At 40.2% G+C, this 22,659-nt stretch overlaps 1 protein-coding gene across 4 annotated transcripts in view; it reads left to right on the top strand.

Annotated features, from left to right (window-relative positions):
• Nucleotides 1-22,659, top strand: part of LOC140371761 (protein phosphatase 3 catalytic subunit alpha) — a 101,660-nt gene that overhangs the window by 40,376 nt on the left and 38,625 nt on the right. For all 4 annotated transcript variants that reach the window (XM_072458969.1, XM_072458970.1, XM_072458971.1 and 1 more), the window contains exon 2: nucleotides 8,844-9,044. In XM_072458969.1, coding sequence (XP_072315070.1) covers nucleotides 8,844-9,044 — 201 coding nt within the window. The remainder of the gene's footprint in view (nucleotides 1-8,843; nucleotides 9,045-22,659) is intronic.

The following is a 22,659-nucleotide window of genomic DNA, read 5'->3' as shown; positions in this document are numbered from 1 at the left end:
CTCCAAGTCTAGACCTACTATGGACTTGGTTTTGAATTACTTTGTATCTCATCTGCAATTTACTCTATGTTTAGCTCTGGTGTAGCCTGTCTTAAAGGTACACTAGCCTAGTTAACCTATTTTTTATTCAAAGGATAAAACATGACGTGAACTGTCTGTAATGTCTATGTCTCTGTGTTGGCCCTGCGACAAGTTGGCCACTGTCCAGGATGTACCCCGCCTAAGGCCCGAAGTCACTGGAATAGGCTCCAGTCACCCGCGACCCCGAAAGGGACCAAACGGTAGAAAATGGATGGATGGATGGGATAAAACATAAAAGACAAAAACAAACACAACCAGAGAGCAACATATAAAATATTAATACAAATAGACATCAACTACAAATTAAAATGTAAAAAAAAGTCCCATTTGGTCCATAGTCCTTCAAATTTGTCCATTTCCAAGTTCAGTTTGAATGTTTTTGTTTCCATTTGTCTAATTTCTGTGATGATGTCAGTCCAGTCCTTGATCGTCAGGGGCTCTTGTGTCATCCATCTCTTAGTGATGGCTTTTTCTAGCACATTCCAAAAGTATCCATTTATCGTGTCCATAACAGGAGTTCTGAGGCCCAAGTAAGTAAGGAATGACAATGTCAATCTAAGTAGAAAAAGCTTCAGTTGTAGTCATCTGGACTCAGTTTGAAAAAATAGACGTTTCGACTCTCATCCAAGAGTCATTGTCAATAAAAGAATTTAGATCGAGAACTCCGATATTAATACTGTTCTGTGGTAAGACCCGCCCATTGGGAGGAGCCTTCCTGAAGTAGAAGGAGTTGTTTGTTTCAACAGAAACTTCCCCCTTGTATCTACCGAGCTAGCCTATTCAGAATCTTAATGTGCTATTAGAATCCTCTTTGTCTTTGTGAGACCCTGGCTCAACCACCCTGAGTACCTGATTAGCATCTAAATTCCTGGTCCTCTACCTTTCCAGGGGTTCAGTAACCCATTATAAATAACAGGAAGATTAAACCTTAGCCCTCCATTTCTGTTTAAAGAAGGTCTTTCTTTTTTAACAAAAATAGCTTCCTTGATTCCTCTTTCAAACCATCTTTTCTCCCTGCTTAAAACCTTCACCTCACCGTCTTCAAACGAGTGATTAGAGGCTTCAAGATGGAGATGCACGGCGCTCTGTGGTCCTGAACTTGTATTTCTTCTGTGCTGATAGAGCCTCTTGTGTAGAGGCTGTTTTGTCTCACCTATGTACCGTTCTTTACAGCTTTCTTCACTGCATTGGATCGAATAAACTACATTGCTCTGTTTTTGAGTCTGCAACTTGTCCTTAGGGTGAACCAGTTTTTGTCTTAAAGTGTTTCCTGGTTTAAAATAAACAGGGACTTCGTGTTGTCTAAAAATTCTCTGCAGTTTTTCCGACAGGCCAGACACATAAGGGATAGAAACACCCTTCCTTCTCTGTTCAGTTTCCCTTTTCCCTTTTCCCTTCCCTAATCACTCGTTTGAAGACGGTGATGTGAAGGTTTTAAGCAGGGAGAAAAGATGGTTTGAAAGAGGAGTCAAGGAAGCTATTTTTGTTAAAAAAGAAAGACCTTCTTTAAACAGAAATGGAGGGCTAAGGTATAATCTTCCTGTTATTTATAATGGGTTACTGAACCCCTGGAAAGGTAGAGGACCAGGACATTTAGATGCTAATCAGGTACTCAGGGTGGTTGAGCCAGGGTCTCACAAAGACAAAGAGGATTCTAATAGCCCATTAAGATTCTGAATAGGCTAGCTCGGTAGATACAAGGGGGAAGTTTCTGTTGAAACAAACAACTCCTTCTACTTCAGGAAGGCTCCTCCCAATGGGTGGGTCTTACCACAGAACAGTATTAATATCGGAGTTCTCGATCCAAATTCTTTTATTGACAATGACTCTTGGATGAGAGTCGAAACGTCTATTTTTTCAAACTGAGTCCAGATGACTACAACTGAAGCTTTTTCTACTATGGAACACGCCTGGACGAATGAGGGATTACACCGACAATGTCAATCTAAGTAACTTTTCTTGTGCACCATTTGGTCATTGTCATTTTTGGACCCACTATATTCATTCATCGATTTAGACCTTCTTCAAACCTGGTCCAATCCTGCTTGAATTAATACTTGGTTGCTAAATTTACCAATATTTAAATATGTGCCCTGTCCCTTGCAATTTTATATTATTATTAAAGGAAAGAAAAGCGCTTTCACTTCAACATTGTACAACCTATTATTACATTGTGCCGTGTAATGTTTTGGCAGCGCTGGGTGTTACTCTTGTTGCTAATGAGAGGGTTGTTAGAAATTCCACGGGAGGAAAAGTTCACACTGTTTCCATTGTCAGGACGAGGAAATGCAGAGATGTGTTGAGAGGTTGCCAATGCACCAACCAGAAATGTGACATGGCCTACTCTGTATTATAATAATGTTATGTTTCCTGTTCAAATTTAAAGGTAGTTTGTCAGTATGACCTCATGGTAGTAGTTTTGGTGAGACCAGAACTGTTATGCTAGCAACAAAGAAGGTGTGTACCGATAAATAAAGATTAGTAATGGTTTAATTTCAGTTTCCTTTTCAAATCTTGTAAACATGTTCAGTGTTTCAGCTCGTTTATAGCTAAATTCTGAACTTGGCATTCATTCCAAAGTATTCTGACTCTTTAGTATTCTAAATTTAGCCTAAATGTATTTATCAGTAGTGACCCAGCAGCTTATCAGGTTGTTCCACAGCTCTTTTGTGTAATTTTTGTGTTGGCACGTTATTGGTCATGTTCTTTTCTGATTAGTGGTTATCCAATGGCATTAAAGATTAGAAATATGGCAATGCATAACAAGCCTGAGTCAATGGCGGAACTCATTGGTGTGTGTCGCCATTTTAGCCTTTAGTGGCTAGGTACATCCGGCGGCTTTCTGTCCACCAAACATGCTCAGTAGGGCTCTTCTCCCCCCTGAGCTCTGACCAATCACAGCGAGAGTTGCTAGAGAGTAACTGAAGAAAACGGAGAAGTTTGAGCTGGGAAAAAGTTCATGATCTGAAAATAGTGAAAAAGCTGTGTACGCTGTAGGTCCCCGTTAGCTAGGGCTGGGCGATGTGGAAATATGACATTTTTTTCCTCCATATTTTCTCCATTTTATTTTGTCTTTCCAAACATTGTAAAAATTGCTTTTATTAATGATGTCATGAACAAGCTGTGCCATTCAACACAAAATAATATTCACATTGCTTCCTCCAAAGTCTGACATCTGCTCAAAACCAACATGTTTTTAATGAAGGGGATAAACTGTAGACCTCGCCATTCAAAAACCCACCCGAATAATTGACGTTTTCACATGACTCGATCTCAATCTGTCGATCTAGCTATTAGCTCTACAGCTCTACCGTCAATCGAACACGGGCAATTTGTTTTTACACTGAGCACGATGTAAAAAAATCCTTTCTAGACTTTATGTCGGTGTAATCCCTCATTCGTCCAGGCGTGTTCCATAGTAGAAAAAGCTTCAGTTGTAGTCATCTGGACTCAGTTTGAAAAAATAGACGTTTCGACTCTCATCCAAGAGTCATTGTCAATCTCGATCTAAATTCTTTTATTGACAATGACTCTTGGATGAGAGTCGAAACGTCTATTTTTTCAAACTGAGTCCAGATGACTACAACTGAAGCTTTTTCTACTTTCTAGACTTTAGATGATTTTTAAGGTTTAAGCTAGCAATACCCTATCCAGACATTCATAATTTTAATAGGTCCAGTTTACCCCTGAACAGATACATATCTTGTATGCTAACAGTGGCTAAATTATCATAACAAATGGTATTCTACACTGCCAGTCCAAAAGAAAAGTCGCCCCAGAAAATAAGGAGCTCCAATATTTGGTAGGACCACCTTTAGCTTTGATTACAGCATACTCACTGTGGCAATAAGCTTCTGCAACATTAACATTCTTATTTCCTTCCAGTGTTGCATTATTTCTCACTTTGATCTTGTGTTGATGATGGAGACAGTGACCGCTGCACAAAGCCTTCTCCAGCTCGTCCCAGACACTCTCACTGGGGTTCAGATCTGGAGTACATTTGTTCTTCTCCTTAGATGATTTCTCTGCTCGATGCCAATGATTTGACCCTTCTCAAACACACTGACATCTCATCCATGACCACGGGATTCATCTTTCCACATGTTTCAGAAATGAGAAGCCGCTCGCTGCATCAGTTGGGTTTAAATACCGTGTTGCAGCTGAAAGATCATCACCTACGCAGCAATTATTCAGTAGGAGGCTCGTAACTACTGTATTTGCTTAGTTGAATCCAAGTTTTGTTTCGTTTTTTTTCATGGTGTTCTAATATTGTATTAGCAAATAATTTGTTCTTCATTGACAAGCGTAGCCTTAATAGTCTATTTGCAAACAAGAATAGATTGTGAAACATGTAGGGCAATAACAAAAGAAGAAATAATGCTAAGGCTCGAACGACTGGCCCAAATATCTGCTCAAATTGGGAAAATATAATTAAGTTATTGAACTTGACGAAGGTACTGAATGCCCTTTTTAAAATGAGGCTGTGGATAATCACCTTTCATTATTAAGGGAAATGGCAATTTGCTGAGACATTTTCATCTCTTTAAAAAGTGAACTCTGCAACGCTAGCAGCCAGCGCACTAAAGCTCAAGTTTCTTTTTAATAACCTTTTGTCTTGTTTTTTTTTTACACGTTATCTGGCTGTGACTAGAAACCATTTGAACTTTTCTACCCTTAATTGATCATTTCAGACCGGTCATAAACCAAATTAGATAACTAACATATAAACTGAAAATGTCTTTGCATGTTGAGAAAATTGCCATAGTTTGGTTGATGTTTATTATTAAAAAACGGCTGCCATCTTTTTTTTCATTTGTGGTTACGTTTTGTGGCTGGGTAGATTTGATATTGAGAAAGTGTAGCTATTAGTGTACCTTTGGGGTTTGCATGTTATCCAGCCCCATGCTTAATTAGACAGCACAGCGTGAGATGGTATTAGGAACCGCAAGTTTGTTTGATGATAAAGTTTTGCTCCGACAAATTCACATGAGTCATTCATTAAGAGTACGCTGTGGGTAGGCTATACTAGCAGTGAGCAGACATTGAAGGGAGTTGTGAGAAGAATTTTTGTTTCTGAACTAAGGTTACATAAACAACATTTGATCAAATAGCCCATGCGACATCAGAAAAACAAAGCAAATTCCGCTAAATGTGTGTATTTATAGTATTTTGAAAAGCACAATACAAACAAATTATTATTATATTAGCTTATACTTACTAAAGATAAGATAAGATATTCCTTTATTGTCCACACATGGGGAAATTTTATTGCTGCAACGCAGGTAGATACAGAGGAAAAGGACAGATAACTTATAGGAAGTTTAAAAAACACTCTTAATAGAAGAACTCTTATAAACAATAACTCTTATAAACAAAAACTCCTATAGACAAAACCTCCCATTTCCCAACAAGTGATGGAGGGGAAAAATAAATAAAGATAAAAATAAAATATGAAATAAAATAAAAACAGCTAGCGTAAGACAAGATAATACTACTAATAATAATAATAATGGAAAAATAAACACTAAAGTGCTCTAGTTTGTGCGTACGTTTGGCCTTTATTTATTCACAATTACGAGATAGGTCCAAAAAGTCTATCTATAAAAGTGACATCAAGCTAAACATCGGATCCATCCATTTCTGACCATCCCTAGTTTTTTTTATTTTTTGTTTCTTGATATTTGTAGACTGACTCGCCACAGCTTTCTTGGACATTTGCTCTGTACAGTATGTTCTAGTGCGCGTTCTAGACTGCGCTGTAGAGGTGCAAAATGTCTCAGGCTGGTTGACATGAATGTAACTACTGTGGCCCCTCGGTGGTGAGTCCAGAAGCCTAAGTTCCGGCTCCGGGGTTAGAGTGTCACAGCAGGTGCTCTGGAGGAGGCTGTTCTGGGGCCTCTGTAACTCTATCTGGGATGGAGGTCACCGAAAGACCTCCAAGCCAAAGAATATACACAGATACTTATCGGTGTTAATCTAAATACTCCTTTGAGCAAGTATTGATGATATGAATGGTGTTGAGTGTCACACATGAAGTTAAAGCAACTATTATTATTCTTTGTATAAAATCATGTTATTGAGACGTGTTTTTTTTTTTTTTTTTTGTAGAGCTTGAAAAACTTTGTACTGATTGAGTTGAACATTTTCCAAAACTTTTAATGGACCTGTTTAGAAGATAAACATTGTCTTGCAACATGTAAAGCTTATTCTGCTTAATTTAACTGAAATGTCAAATTGTCTTTTATTTCAAGGGAACAACAACGCAAATCAACATACTGGTCTAAATAATATTTCAAAATGGCCTAACAATAGTCCACACACTAATCCAAACTGCTATAAGATTTGAGTCAGTGTCATAATGTTTTGCTTAATCCATCCACTGTATGAAATCCACCTATTACTTCTTTTAAAATCCTACAGTTGAGTGAAAGTATCTTGGGTCTTCAGCTCTCCGATGAAATGCAGCTCTAATTTCAGCTGATATCACCATTGGGACCTTCTAACCCATCAACGTTACTGGGCCCGGGCTTAGCGAGTCCGTGCCGTGTGCACAGCCTGCAAGTACATGTTAATTAAAACCACTAACTCAATTTGAACGCTTGAAAATTCCCCGTGTTCTATTTTGTACCTGTGATGTGTCATTGGCGGAGAAACGAAACATTAACACAGAGCAAATGCTAATAATGGTGTCAATTTAAAACTCCCAACATCTTTTATTCAGTTAACATCGGCGACTATAATGGCGTTGACATGGGGTCTTTTGAAAACTCTGCCGCGCAGCTCTTTCATTTTAGTCGATGTAACGAGCGCTTGGTTATTTGCATAGAAATAGTCTAACATTGGTATTAGTTCGGAAAGTACAATGTTTGAAATTAAAATGGGATCGAGGCTGCGGAAAGCGACGGTTATGTACCGTACACGATTGCATTCATTTGTGCTGAAAGGTTGTTGTCTTTTATATAAAGTTCATTATGAAAATTCAGAAAAAACATCATTATATCATGGGCTTTATAATTTTGTCGCTGGGTGCCCACAAACAACTTGATTATAATAAACTTGATGGATGAATTACGCACAGATGGAGGACTAAGAATGCATTACAGAAAGTACATGCATTAACACACAGATTTCTATGCCACTAAAATGATGCAATGAAAGTAATAAAATAGATGTTTGTTTGCCGTTCGTTTGTCTTTTGAAAATATAAAAAAAAAAATGAAAATGTACCTTTTAAAATTTCAAATTATATAGATTTGTCCTGTTGCTGTGACATAACACGTCCTACTTTACGAGACAAATTCTGAGCTCGGTTTGGAATAGAGTGCGTTGTTAGTTATGAATATTGAAGAGGAATCATTCATAGCAGCGAAGAGGTTAATGGTCTCGGTGGGAGGTATGAACATAGCTCCCGTGTGGTGCTGCTCCCCTGAAGCTCCAAAGTACCTGCTAATCAAACCGCTTAAACGCTCGCGCTCACTGCCGCGGAGCTAAACAGGCGTCCTCTTAAGCCTTTTGTCAATGAAAGCTCTTTAAATATTAGCGGAGGGAAATGTATCAGTGGCAGAGGCGCATTGAGGGACCAGAAATGTGCTGAAGTAAGAGTAGAGTTACTTAAGAATACTTTTACTTATGTAGCAGTAAAATGTACAGTGTTGTTGGTTTCTGCGCTGTGCTTGGTTTCCCTTGAATGTTGCATTGTTGTTGCATTGATGGATGGGTCAGATTTAACTCTCTAGTATAATACCTGTACCTGATTTATTTTTTATATTGCCTTTTTTTTCATGTATTTTTTTTATTTAGCAACACATAAAAAACAAACACATTGAAAGAAAAAAAATAGACCAGATAGAGACCAGACATAAATCAAAAACAGTAGACATCCAGCAAATAATAAAGCAAAAGAAACAAAATCATCCCATTTAGTCCAAAGTCTGTCATATGTATCCATTTTCAAATTAAGTCCGAATGTAATTTTTTTCCCATTTCACAAATGTCCAATACAATGTTAGTTCAGTCCTTCATCGTCGGTGCATTTTGTGTCATCTTTTTTTTTTGTATGGGCCTGTTTCCTGTAGCTGATTTTTACTGCTTTGAAACGTGAAAAAAACATTTCATTTTAAACTCTTTACAGCGGTTCAATTCACAACTTTTGTCATCCTGGGTAAAGCTAACAAACATTAGCATGCTAACGGCGCACTTCCTACTACACAGATGATATAATGCTCTATAAGTAAATGCAGAGAAAGCGGTCTCATTTTGACCTGAATAGACGCTTTTACAATATATCTATGCTGGGGCAAAACAGATACTTAATTACATGCAAAATATTGGGTACATGGACTTTTTTTTTTTTTTCAAAACTGTAAAAATCAAGTACGGCGCCTTTAAATCTTAAGATTATTTATTATTGTCAGCAGAAAACCTTTGTCTAGCCTAGTCATTTTTGGTATAATTTCCTGAATGACTTTGTGACCGCACTACAATTGTTTTTCTTGTATAAAGAAAGGAAAGTTGTTTACACAAACCATTTGACATTTACACTGTTTCAATGATTCAAATGGGCATATTTCATTTTGAGTTTGTGCAGGTCATGGTTTAACAAAGAGAAATGTTATTCAAATGTATTGGGCTCTTTAAAAAACAGTGAGACCTGAGATTCCCAGACCTAAGATTTTGCCAGCAATTGTTACTAATTTGAATGTAAGTTATTATAATTAAAACCAGGATGTAATATTTTCTTTCTCTTTCTTTTCTCTCTCCAGCTGTCCCGTTCCCCCCAAGTCACCGGCTGACGGCTAAAGAGGTGTTCGACAGTGATGGAAAGCCCAAAGTGGATGTGCTCAAAGCCCATCTGACGAAGGAGGGCCGCGTGGAGGAGACGGTGGCCCTAAGGCTGATCGGGGAAGGAGCGGCCATTTTGAGAGCAGAGAAAAACCTGCTGGACATCGAGGCTCCGGTCACAGGTCAGTCTAATCTTTACAACCGAACACGAGTGGCATTCAAACACAGTAGACGTCATTTCCATGGAGACAAGCAGGTGAAAAGGACGCAACAAAACATAAAACATGCTTTTATTTGTGACTATTTTTTGGCTAAAAAGTTACACATTGGGCTTTTAACAGTATTTTACATCAATAGAAAAAGCTATTAATCGAAGGATCCAGATCGAACATGTGATTTGTGGCAGAAGTCAGACTTTGGTGGAAGAAAATGTATCATAATTTAAGTTAAGTCTTTATGTTGAACCACACCTAAATATTTGAGGGATTCTGTTAAATGCTTAGTTTTTTTTCTAAATGTCAAAGGAGTCGCCAGTAAGATAGAAATTCATTTTTTGAGTTTTTTGTGACATTGGGCCAATAATCCGTCACTTTATATATGGACATTTCTAGCTTGGACAGAAACAATATGACAATTTTATTTGTTCCATCCCATAAATTGTAACCCCACAGATTGATTTGGATTGTCTAATATATTGGGCCACTGGTACAAGAAGTACCAAGCAAACAAGACGGGGGAGATTGACTACAATTTTCATCAATTTGTTTTCTCGCGGCCAATTTTATTTTGGAGCGTCCAAGGTAAAGAGCAGTAATTGCTTTTACATAACTGGCTCGAACTGATGCCTTCTGTTTCAAAAAAGATGGTAAACGACAGACTTCCTTTGTGTCTGGAAGCCGAAATAACAAATCAACAGGATTCACGTCTCCACCCCTTATTCCCTGTGTAGTTTATGACCACGGCTTTCAAAAAACTCTCGCTGCAGTGGACAGAAACATGTTCAAAGAGTTGCTGTGTTGTTGAAGCAGAATAAAGTAAATGTTCTTAATTAAGTGAGTCATTGTGCCTTCCAGCCCCTGCGCGGATCACAGCGCTGTGTATTTCGGGAAACTCATGAGCCCGGCTTTGACCAATTTGAGACACTAATGTGATGACAGGGGATCACAAGAGAGTGCTTCTTTGGAAAATGTCTCCTAACCTTTGCAAATCTGCGAAACCCATTTCGGTAAATACTGCAAACGTACGAGATGATTTGCAACACAATTTTCGACATTTTCTGCGGGGTTGGAGCTCATTCTTGCCTGTTATATTAGAAAAACAATATGCATATTTCCTACATTGGCATCAATTACTGACATATGACACATAGGAAATATAGTTGTTTCTTAGTGCGCCCAGTCTCTTCTAAGACTCATCTGAAATGGGGACGAACTGGAAATGTCTCATGGGCACTAGCAAGACAGAGCAAGTTCAAATGTAAGAAATAAAGCAATAAAGATACAAGAGGCTGAGTATATATTCCTGAGTATTAATGTACTTTTGAAAAAAATAAATAAGGAAAAACTTCAATAGAATCTTGGGCCTTGTTAAAATGACAATAATTGGTCACAAAAGAAAATCTCTACACATTTGAACTGGTCCCATTCCTCCATTTTTTGTTTTATTGTATTTGCTTTAAAGAGCAGTTAAAGGCACAAGCTTTTAGTTGCTTCATTTATTTTCCCTATTTTCATTTTTCCATGCAAAGCACCTTGGGATTTTTATACTTGCTTTCTTACTCTATAGTGTATTTTAGGCGGTGAAAATATCCAGAGATTTAGTCAAATATAAAACGGGTTTTGTTTTCATCAGCAAAAAAATCAAATTAACAAAACAAATATATACATATGTTAGTGGGCTATATAGGGATGTCACGATATCAAATTTTAATGTTACGATTATTGTAAGGAAAAAACATTATAATTTAACGATAATTCACAATTTCAATTTATTTTCGAGACTGTGACCAAACAACAGGGAAATATTTAATTTTCTTTCATTCTCGTGCTCTGACATGTTAGTGTTCCTCATGTAATAGACAAAATACAGTTAAATGCGACAAAAACAGCCAGATTAAAAAAAACGTCTCTACAGTTATGACTATTTTTTGGGCGATAGATGAAACTAAAAATACAGAATTTTTTGGGTTTCTAGCCTGGTACTCCCTCTTGTACCAATATACTGTAAGACTGTAAGACTGTAGTGGATTCTCTTGTTGTTTCTGCTTGCTCCAGTGGCAGGTCTCCACATTAGACTTTGTGATTAGGCCTCTTTGATGTCGTAATCACAGGCCGAGCCCTCGTCCACGCGTCTTTGGCAACCCATCGTTTACTGATTATTCCTTAAATCTCATCCATACAGCAAATGGTTGTCCCCAAAGTTACGATAATGAATGCAAGGTGCTTAGACATGGTGATGAGAGATGGACTCGTACAGGTCTGGTTGACCACTTTATTCATGCTGAGGGAGAAATTGTCAAACCCGTACAATGCTTTATAGGGTTAGATTGAGAGGTTTTTGGCGGGATTTAAACATTTTGAAGTTGTAGTTGCAATTATTTGTTCATGTGTTTTGTTTTTATTTGGATAACCATAATCATCTACTAATATTGGTTTCAAAAAGTGTCTGTCCTTGGACTTTGCTACATTAGTCACATTCTAATCTCTTGTACTTTTTATTAATTATTACTATTATTATTAGTATTACAGTGGCCTATTTTCTGTGGCATTGATAAGCTCTGTGTTTGAAGTTAGAGCCAGAAAAGAAGTTGCATGATTAATATTCAATAATAGCTTTGTGTTGGTCCCACCCAAATATTTATAAGGTGATCGTGAAGATAACTGACGTTGTAAATCCGGTTTACCAGTAGCTGGCCGGTCAAATACGGGTTTGACAAGTAAAACAATGAACCATTTGAAATCATATTCAGTAAATACTACGGTTATTTTGTTTGTTTTTAGGATAGTGGTTGGAGGTGTTTTAGGCAAGGCAAGTTTATTTGTTGAGCACAGTTTGTGTTCAAGGCAATTTAAAGTGCTTCACACAACAAGGGAAAAATGAATTCAAATCACAGAGAGATGACAGAAATCACATAAACACAAATCACAAAAACACTGGGCCTGGGAGTCTTTTTAAGCGAGTGGCTTGAGCTGCTCTTTGTTTCTCGCGCTTCTGGAAATCAAGCTCAGTCATTACAATGTCCTGCTCTTTAAGCTCGTCTTTCTTCTTCTTCATGACTCTGATGGCGTCGGCAACTTCCTGTTCGAGTTGCACATTGTCCTGTACTGCAGCATTATATAGACAGAGGATTTCCTTATGTGCCATGAGTTGCACTTCCAGCTGGTTTATTTTCTTTTGAGGAGTGAGATTGGCCTTTCCTGAGTCTTATAGCTTCTAGTCCAATGACTTGGTGACTTGGACCTGATCTTCAAGCTCGGCTGTCACTCGCTCCAGCTGCTCACGGAGGTCCTTGACTAGAGCACTCTCCAGGGAAGCAAGTGGCTGCACCAGAATGTGTGTGTGCGTGTGTGTGTGTGCAATCAACACCTCAAAAATCGGAATCAAATCAAATCGCCATGAACTGAAACACCACTAGCGGACAATATCCACACAACCCTAACCAAGAGTATAAGGTGTTTAAAGACATGTTTTATCACATCTCTGTTGGATTGACATACACTCGTTTATATAATTGCTGCGATGTCCTCTGAAACCTTGCGATATTCATTTCACAGGATCGTCTGTCCTGTGTTTCCTTCCTCAGAATTGAGACGATGTTATACCTGTGTGCGCTTGTGTCTTGTCGGACCAGTAATCCTGTCGCCACTCGTCCCCTCCGTCTCCCCCTCCCACTCCCACTCCCACACATGCATCACCCTTTCAAGCCTGGATCGCTCCACTCTTACCATAAAGCGTGTCTTTGTGGAACACACCGCTGTTTCTCAAACTGCCGTGACAGTACAAGTACGGCAGACAGGCTACAGTTGAGAGTTTTGGTACAATGTTATTGAATCTTGTTTAAATTGTAAAAAAAAAAATCCTTGCTGTTTGTAAATCTTGGCTTTGTCTTCATTGGTTCTTTTACTTAAAGTGTTGTTCTGGTTTAGTTCTGTTTAAGTTCTTTTTTAATCCAGGTTTTTACTTTTATCTTTGTTAAGTGCTGATTAAATTGTGTTTTTGTCCTGTGCTTTCTCCGGAATACAACTCAAGCCTGGAGGAATCATCAAAAAATACAATAAATATTTGATATATTTTGAAGTCGCAATTATGAATATGTGCTAAAATTGCATAACTGTAACATATGTCTTCAGGATTTGTTAAAATAAATTAAAAGCACAAATTAATATACCAGGGCAGTAACTCACTAGTCAATTATTAGTAGTAGTCAATCATTTTTTCGATTAGTGGACTAGTCAAAGAATGATTTCTATTGAGACTTTTTAAATACATTATCAACCAAATTCATGTTGGAATATGCTGACTAAAGGCTTCTAAATAGAGAATACTTATGAATAAAATATATTACTGATGAAAATCTGAAACAGCTTTTTCTTTTTTGACATTTTGATGTAATAATGCTTTGTTATCGAATCAGTTTGATGTGTTTAACAATCACTATAATCAAAATACGGCTGCAGTCATTATATTTATCGTCATTTAATCGCTGCAGCCCTTGAATATACACCTTTGCCATCTAGATTATGGCATCAAACTGTAGCTTCTCCATTCCAACATGACCAAAGCTTGATTCTTCTCCACTCCGCCAGCTGCGTTTCCCTCGTCAACTCCCCATAATACACGTCTTTGTATCATTTTTTATTTTTTTTTTCTTCATCTTTTTCCACGTCGGCCCCTTTGCCCCCTCTCTTCTTTCCCCTCCACCAGCCAGCGCATCGCTCACGGTCAACAAATTAGTATGTAAATAGTTATCATACATGCAAAGCGGCGTGACATGTCGGCGCTCGGGCCCAGTCACTTCCTGGTCGGGGCAGATGGCAGGTGGGGGTTTTTGTGTGCGCAGGGAGGGGCTGCTGGCGAACAGGTTGCAGAGGACAAGCTGCTCCCGTGGCCTCCGCACAAGTTAAGTCGGCAGAGAGTTCGCGCACATCACCAGGCAACCGCCAACCCTCGCTCAGTTCATGCACACGGGCCGCTCAGTCCACAGTGTCACATGTTGAATACAGCGGTGGGTAAAAAGCGAGAGGGAACTGTTACCTAAATGAAATCATATGTTTATTTGGGGTTGAATGTACATGTAAACTGCTAAGTAAGGTGATATTGACAAAAGGGAATATCTCTGTTTTTGGAGTATTCTGATAACTATAGTCAGTGGATAGCATGTCAATCCAACAAATGTAGTGAAACATGTGTTTAATGGTATTTATTGAGGTTTGAGCATCAGACAAATGCAAAATATCTGTCAAATTAATCACAAAAGGGCAGATATTTCACATTTTATTCAAGTTTACAGCATAACATTTTTCATTTTTGATCAACCCTTTGCTTGTTTTTAGCATTTTATACTTTCAAAGATATTCTATATTCAAACTTTGCATATCTTCAAAACAACATTCATCATATTATCTAAATTTAAATACAGTGCCCACCTCTTCTTCTAAGATATTAACTGTGATATATTTTATTTTTGTCATCACAAACGAAGAGGGGAATTTAATGGATTGGAACTTTTTAGGGTTTTTCTCGTCTGTTGAAGTTTGTTGATTTGAACCTCAATTTCTTTTAAAAAAAAATAGTTTTAAAGATTTTCTGACCCAAATGCTTTATTCACTGCAGCATGATACGAGAGAGGGACCAGGTTGTAGACATTCGACACCGGGAATTGAACGCACAACACCGTGGTGGTAGCAACACCGACTTCACTGCAATATTTTCCCCCCAAACACAGTATCACTCAACACAAAATTGGTTTGTGCTGGTTACCTAGGTTACATTTCACCACAAAGGCCAATAATGAAGCAAAAATATAAATGTTACAAAGTTTTTGCCGCGATATTACTTGCTATATTTATCATCTCTAATCACTCTGGTGCAGTACAAGTAGATTTCAGGTGCAATTCATACACATATTTCAGCCTTTTTTGCGTTACAAATGCCATTTAATAGACTTTGTTAATTGCCATGGCGACGATAGTAACTTTTTATCACTAGAAACTCATTGATGACCCTAGGGTAATGACTTTGATGCACAATTTACACATATTGTTCCGCTATCTATACACTCTGAAGTACATCTAAAGTGACCTTCTCTGACTCCATCTTAGTGAGGTGTTGCGTGGTCCTTGAAGTGGATGGCAGTTGCTTGCTTAACGTGTGAAAGTGTTTGCTCTGTGCTACGTCGCCCGACCATTAGACCCTTTTCAGCGGCCTCTTACGCCATCACCTCAACAAGAGAAAAACCCATAGAGCTTATAGATATCAGCGGCGCACTGATAGAACGAGCGGGAGCTGTCACGGCGGTTAACAAGGGAGGAGAAGGCACTGAATTGTTCTTAAGCGAGAGGTTACTGTCAGGGCGGCGGGCGTGTTTGTTTGCTCTCTTTGTTTTTGCTGATCTGGATACTGTAAAGGTTGATTTACCACGTCCATGCTTGGCGGCAGAACCTGCTGGCCCTGTCTTTTACGCGACCGCGAACAAGTCAAACGCATGTATCACTCGCCACTGTTAATACTCCTCAAAGCGTTTGTGCGCCGTGAACTGAATTGTGATTTCCCTTTTCTTTTTTAATTGCAAATGTAATCACCGTCAGATCTGCACAATTAGACGTTCTTTCAGGCTGCTGTCTTTTGGAGTGGCCTGAGTAGGTTCTGAGGCTGGGTTGTGTAATGCCGCTGCCCACTCACTGTAGCTGCGGTCCTGCTGGTCTGCTGTGGCTGTTACCGGGGGAGACCACTCAAATCACACACACAACAAAGCCAGGACGGACTGTGGTAAAACACTCCCACCTTCTCTTCTTATGTGGGCTCTTTGCTTCTCACCTCGTTCTGCTGTAGGCAGGGTACACTAAAAAAATATAGTGGCTCTGAATCTACCGATAGAATGTTAGTTAGTAAAAGAAGCATTGGATTTGGACATTTAGAAGCCCATTTGTACAGTGCAGAGTCAGGACTAAACATGGACCGGCCTCCTGCTGGTGCCCAGAGTCAGGACTAAACATGGACCGGCCTCCTGCTGGTGCCCAGAGTCAGGACTAAACATGGACCGGCCTCCTGCTGGTGCCAGAGTCTGGACTAAACATGGACTGGCCTCCTGCTGGTGCCCAGAGTCAGGACTAAACATGGACCGGCCTCCTGCTGGTGCCCAGAGTCAGGACTAAACATGGACCGGCCTCCTGCTGGTGCCCAGAGTCAGGACTAAACATGGACCGGCCTCCTGCTGGTGCCAGAATCTGGACTAAACATGGACCGGCCTCCTGCTGGTGCCCAGAGTCAGGACTAAACATGTACCGGCCTCCTGCTGGTGCCACAGTCAGGACTAAACATGGACCGGCCTCCTGCTGGTGCCAGAGTCAGGACTAAACATGGACCGGCCTCCTGCTGGTGCCAGAGTGAGGGCTAAACATGGACCGGCCTCCTGCTGGTGCCAGAGTCAGGACTAAACATGGACCGGCCTCCTGCTGGTGCCAGAGTCAGGACTAAACATGGACCGGTCCCTTGCTGGTGCCCATTGTCAGGACTAAACATGGACCGGCCTCCTGCTGGTGCCAGAGTCTGGACTAAACATGGACCGGCCTCCTGCTGGTGCCCAGAGTCAGGACTAAACATGGACCGGCCTCCTGCTGGTGCCCAGAGTCAGGACTAAACATGGACCGGCCTCCTGCTGGTGCCCAGAGTCAGGACTAAACATGGACCGGCCTCCTGCTGGTGCCCAGAGTCAGGACTAAACATGGACCGGCCTCCTGCTGGTGCCACAGTCAGGACTAAACATGGACCGGCCTCCTGCTGGTGCCAGAGTCAGGACTAAACATGGACCGGCCTCCTGCTGGTGCCAGAGTCAGGACTAAACATGGACCGGCCTCCTGCTGGTGCCAGAGTCAGGACTAAACATGGACCGGTCCCTTGCTGGTGCCCATTGTCAGGACTAAACATGGACCGGTCCCTTGCTGGTGCCCATTGTCAGGACTAAACATGGACTGGCCTCCTGCTGGTGCCAGAGTCAGGACTAAACATGGACCGGCCTCCTGCTGGTGCCAGAGTCAGGACTAAACATGGACCGGCCTCCTGCTGGTGCCAGAGTCAGGACTAAACATGGACCGGCCTCCTGCTGGTGCCCAGAGTCAGGACTAAACAAGGACCGGCCCCTTGCTGGTGCCCATTGTCAGGACTAAACATGGACCGGCCTCCTGCTGGTGCCAGAGTCAGGACTAAACATGGACCGGCCTCCTGCTGGTGCCAGAGTCAGGACTAAACATGGACCGGTCCCTTGCTGGTGCCCATTGTCAGGACTAAACATGGACCGGTCCCTTGCTGGTGCCCATTGTCAGGACTAAACATGGACTGGCCTCCTGCTGGTGCCAGAGTCAGGACTAAACATGGACCGGCCTCCTGCTGGTGCCAGAGTCAGGACTAAACATGGACCGGCCTCCTGCTGGTGCCAGAGTCAGGACTAAACATGGACCGGCCTCCTGCTGGTGCCCAGAGTCAGGACTAAACAAGGACCGGCCCCTTGCTGGTGCCCATTGTCAGGACTAAACATGGACCGGCCTCCTGCTGGTGCCAGAGTCAGGACTAAACATGGACCGGCCTCCTGCTGGTGCCAGAGTCAGGACTAAACATGGACCGGTCTCTTGCTGGTGCCCAGAGTCAGGACTAAACATGGACCGGTCCCTTGCTGGTGCCCATTGTCAGGACTAAACATGGACCGGCCTCCTGCTGGTGCCAGAGTCAGGACTAAACATGGACCGGCCTCCTGCTGGTGCCAGAGTCAGGACTAAACATGGACCGGCCTCCTGCTGGTGCCAGAGTCAGTTTTCTGCAGCTAAAATCTGGAGCAGTCTTCCTGAAGATGTGAGACAGGCTTCCACTCTGACAGTGTTCAAATCTAAGCTACAATCTGTTCTGTTTTGCTGAATTTAATTAGCACTCTTCTGTTTCTAAGTTAGTTTCATAATGATTATTTTTATTCATGTTTATATTTGTTAGTTGATGTTTGCATGTTTGCAGCGTTTGGGTCCAAGCCTCACAGCCACAGGAGCTTAACTTTGTGCTCTGATTATAAGCTCGATCATGCCACATGAGTGACTTCAGGGCTCATCTTACCGTCCCCAGCCGAGCTCTGATTTCCTGCGGTCCATCTGCAGCTTTTTCTATGATAGTATTAGTATTGTATATTAATTAGTATTAGTATATGATAGTATCTTTTGATTTTTCCACTTGCTCCAGCGCCACACCTCTGCATTTGATAAGCAAACGTACATCAGGATACCATACTGGCACCGCACGCATCATTTCACTTTTCAACCTGTGTGGGTGTCTCATGTCAAATGAACTTAACTTTCCCGAGGGCAGTCACGGCGTGCACGGTTCACGACTGTCGTTCTAAATGTTTGCTCTTCCTCTTCCACGTAAACTCAGCTGTTTCTCCTCTTTTCGAGTGACCGTTTTCTCAAAGGTCAGGCGGACGCAGAGGGCCGCCGACATGGAGTGTGTTTGACAGGTGTTAAAGGTGCTCCCTCACTGCTGGCTCTCCCGCTGGGCGAGCATCAAGAGTGCTGAGCGAGCAGGGCCTCAACAGAGTGTTTAGTTCATCCGAATGGAGAAAAATATTCGATTGACGTTAGATTTTAATGCCAATACACAAATTACAATTATGGTAGTATGTGCTGTACTTTCTAAAATAACAAAGTGTTATTTTACTGCTCGACATCGTCTTAAAAGAGTTTACATCGAGGTCATATTCTTGCTTTTTGGATAATTACGATCGTCGGCGTCTTCAATAAGTTATTCAATTGTCGTTTAAGTTGTGTTTAATAGAAACATTCAAGCGCTTTGTCTATAAGTATCATTACTAAATATACATACAGTCTTCGTACATGAATAAAATGCAGCGTTAAAGCCATCACAACAGGAGCGCGCCCTCCTGCGTCACGCTCCTTTGTCGACCCACACAAAGGATGTATTGCATTGTTGCCATTGGAGATCGTGTGAGGTGTTTATCAGGTCAGCTGCAGATATGTCTTTTCTCTCTGATTTAAGACGCCTTTGTTAAGAGTGACCTGCGCATGAGGCGTTTCCATAGCAATGACCAACGGAAAGCATGCGGGCGCTTTTGAGTCTTTTGTCATTTCATTTTAATCAATTATGATGGAGCTGGAATCATAAATAAACATTGATGTGGCTTTTATCATTTGGATTGATGAATATTATTGGGAGATTTTGTCTGTTGGTACTTCTCAAGACTTGACATGTACAGTGTAGCAACAGGTAGTACTGCAGTTCAGTCTGAAGTTACTGGAAATATCTAATTAACAAGTCGTCAGGTATAATTCTGTTTCAACATTAAAACTATTGATTGTTACATTACAATAAAATAAATGAGTTTGATTGTTTGGCACGTCTTACTAAACCAAACGTAAAAATGTGTTTGCAAGATATGAAATACAACTCAGAATTTATGTATTTGTCTTTCTTTGTTTTCCAAAACAATTAAAAAAACAGACAACAAAAGAGCACCTTTTTTCTGCAAATGACAAATCCTCAAATCCAGTCAGAAATGATAAAAGCTGAAGTTGAACTAAATAACAAGCCTGGAAAACAGTGATGCAACCTCATCATGTTTTCAAAAGGTTAATTCAAGGTAACTCCCGGCTCGCTTTCCAAGGACGGGGAGTGGAATAGCAAAGAACAACCACAACAATAATGACTAAGACTATGAGTCATCGACAGGTAAAGTGAATGACAGACTGTCTCCACTACTTCTCTCAACAGATCGGATGTGCTAGAAGCGAGAAATGTAGGACACGCAGGATTTGAAGGGTTTTGACAAGTGATTTTTGCTTTTAAATAAGTTTCTCCTTGCCAAGACGGTGTGTACATGTGATATTGTGATATTATCAGTTTACTTGTTCACTTTTGGTTGTTGGACGGTTAGTTTAATAGTCCAGAGGCTGATGTGATCATGCAATATTTTGTTGAACATCTTCAAAATGGCTGCTCTTTTTGGTGCTCCCATGGTCCTTATCTACCAAAAGTGAACTGGAGGGCCAGGACTAAACAAGGAATGAACGAGGATTAATCTAAAGCAATACCTACTAAGACTTTTCTAGTTCTGACTTTATTCTGTGTATTTATACCTGTTGTACATATAAATTATAGTTTTACCCCAATCAAGTTCAATCCAAGTAAAAAAATCTGTAGAAAATGACAGGAAGTGATTCCAGACAAGGTTTATGCATAATTTACACAAAATAAACCACTTGTTTGACCCTCTGAACATGAATTCAACAAAATTGTTCAAAAATGTAATTTAAATTAGTAAATAAAAATAATTGTACTATTAGATTAGTTTCCTAGTGTGATGTCATCAGTTACAAACAGCTGTCGTGACCAAATATTAAGAGAAAATAAAAGATCATGTGTCTGCTCTGAATAAATGCTACAAATTGGCCAAGTAGTCATAATGCTCTGCCTGATTTGTGAACACGTTGTATCGTAATAATTGATTTTTAGAAGCCCAGTACGGATGTAAAATAGACAGCCGTCGAGAGATGCATTAGCTGTATGGGAGTAGCTAGTAGACACTCACTTAGAGATGGGACATAAGGAGACTAGCTTTCTGAAGTGTCCCGTCCCCCACTGCGAGTTGAAACGGTCACATCGTGTGGATTTAATAAAAGACAAATGCTAACGTGAGGTTTACGACACACCCAGGCAGCGGTGCGTTCTCTGAGCTGTCTCCTGAGGCTCATAACTCCACTTAATTGCTCTTCCATTGCTGTCCTCTCGCTACCGCTAATTGGCTATCCCTTTCTGAAGGATTTTTTTCCGCCTTTCTTTTACATTGACTCGTATTGCGGTTCATACAGACATCCGATAATGCCCCAGAGAGATGAAAAAGCCTTTCTGCTTCCTCACACTCTAATCATTGTGTTAGTAATTACTTAATTGGATGCATAGTCTTGATTCCAACATGCCGCGCTTATCATTCTGTCACTCCGATGCACTTGTACAAAGCTGATGGCTATCTCGGCTAATATGAATTTCCAGCGTGTTTACTGAAGGCGGGAATGCTTTAAGACAAGAACAAAGACATGCATTAATTGCCGTCTAATAGCATGTGGCATTTACTGACCTGCGAGCTTATGCAACCTCACAAATCGAGCCAATTTTGGCACTTTTTATGCAAGCAAATGAATGAACCCCCTAAACTAACCTTTAGAGATGTGGCTAACCCCATATGTATGCTAATAGTTCAGTGCCACTAACGACAATAATGGCCTTTGACCTTTCAACTCCTGTGAGACTTATTGGGCCTATTCGAGTTGAGTCATTTGTGATTTTTGTTAAAATACTAGTTAACGATCAAAAAAATTAAATAAAGAATTATAATTGAACATGCAATTTACATCTTGAATTGTGATTGTGTCTGTAACAATAATTACTATTCTGACTTAACTGAAGCTTTTTCTACTATTCTGACTTATTGTTCAATAAATGGAAGTTGGAACAACATTTTAGGAGTTTTCTTTCCACTCACGGAAAAAGTGAAATCCATAAAAATTTTAGCAGTAGAGGGCCAAATAAAGTTTATTTATTTTATTTACTTGATTAATTACTTAATTTTAATTGTATTCATTGCAGCTCAATCTTTTTAAAATGTATAGTTCATTTGGAAAAAAAAAAAAAAAGGATATATATATATATATATATATATATATATAATATATAATGGGGTTATTGTGCAATTGGCATGAAGTAATTTCAATATGATCATTTATCGTGATATTTTTGTTAAAAAATGTCAGTCTTAAAAATCATGTATTAGATGGCAGCAACACATGTCTTTATAAATACCGCAATAATCTAGAACAGAAAATTGTGTGTAGTCAAATCGTACCAGCTTTTTCGCTTTTGAATTACAGCACGCTTTAGCCGACTATGAAACAAAAGCATGATGTAATCTTCAAGTCCAGTGCCGCTTGTCAGCAATTATCTGTTTAAAATGACTATAAAAAGCCAGATGTGTTGCTCGGAGTGTACAAATGGTGCAGCTGAGAGCGCTCCAGTAGTGCGAGTCCATGAACTTTTAGTGCACTTGGCAAGGACACATCTGTGCAGAGGATGTGGTGGGAGCAAGAAACCCTTCTGCTGTCCAGTTCACATCATCCCTTTTCTTATGAACGCAGAAGAATAGGAACCATGGCCACAGGCTCTATAGAGGTCATGGAACTCTAAGTATGGTGAACGTAAGAAAGGAACACAACTAAACCATCCGAAAATACATTTATATATAATGTTGTTTAATTTCTAACTTGCTAATCTTTTTTGTTTTGTTCTCGTCTTATGGGGGAAATTGAGCTTCCTCGTTAGCGATGGACTTGTTGCTGTTCTAATCTCCATAATCACTGGATAGATCAAACGTCGGCACGGTACATTTTACGACTCTTGATCTTTTCTGGCGCTTTAAGGCAGATTTTTTTGCTCAGACACCTGACTGTGGGCGTACACAAGACTGTCTGAACCATAACCCTTTATTGCGAGTCTGCAGCTTTCGCTTCACTCCACAAAAAGTAACTTCAGTCG

The sequence above is a fragment of the Eucyclogobius newberryi genome, unplaced genomic scaffold (genome assembly GCF_026437365.1).
Source record: "Eucyclogobius newberryi isolate DKJ021-1_F unplaced genomic scaffold, fEucNew1.0.hap1 SCAF_22, whole genome shotgun sequence".
Lineage (NCBI taxonomy): Eukaryota > Metazoa > Chordata > Actinopteri > Gobiiformes > Gobiidae > Eucyclogobius > Eucyclogobius newberryi.
This window is presented reverse-complemented; position numbering and strand designations above follow the sequence as displayed.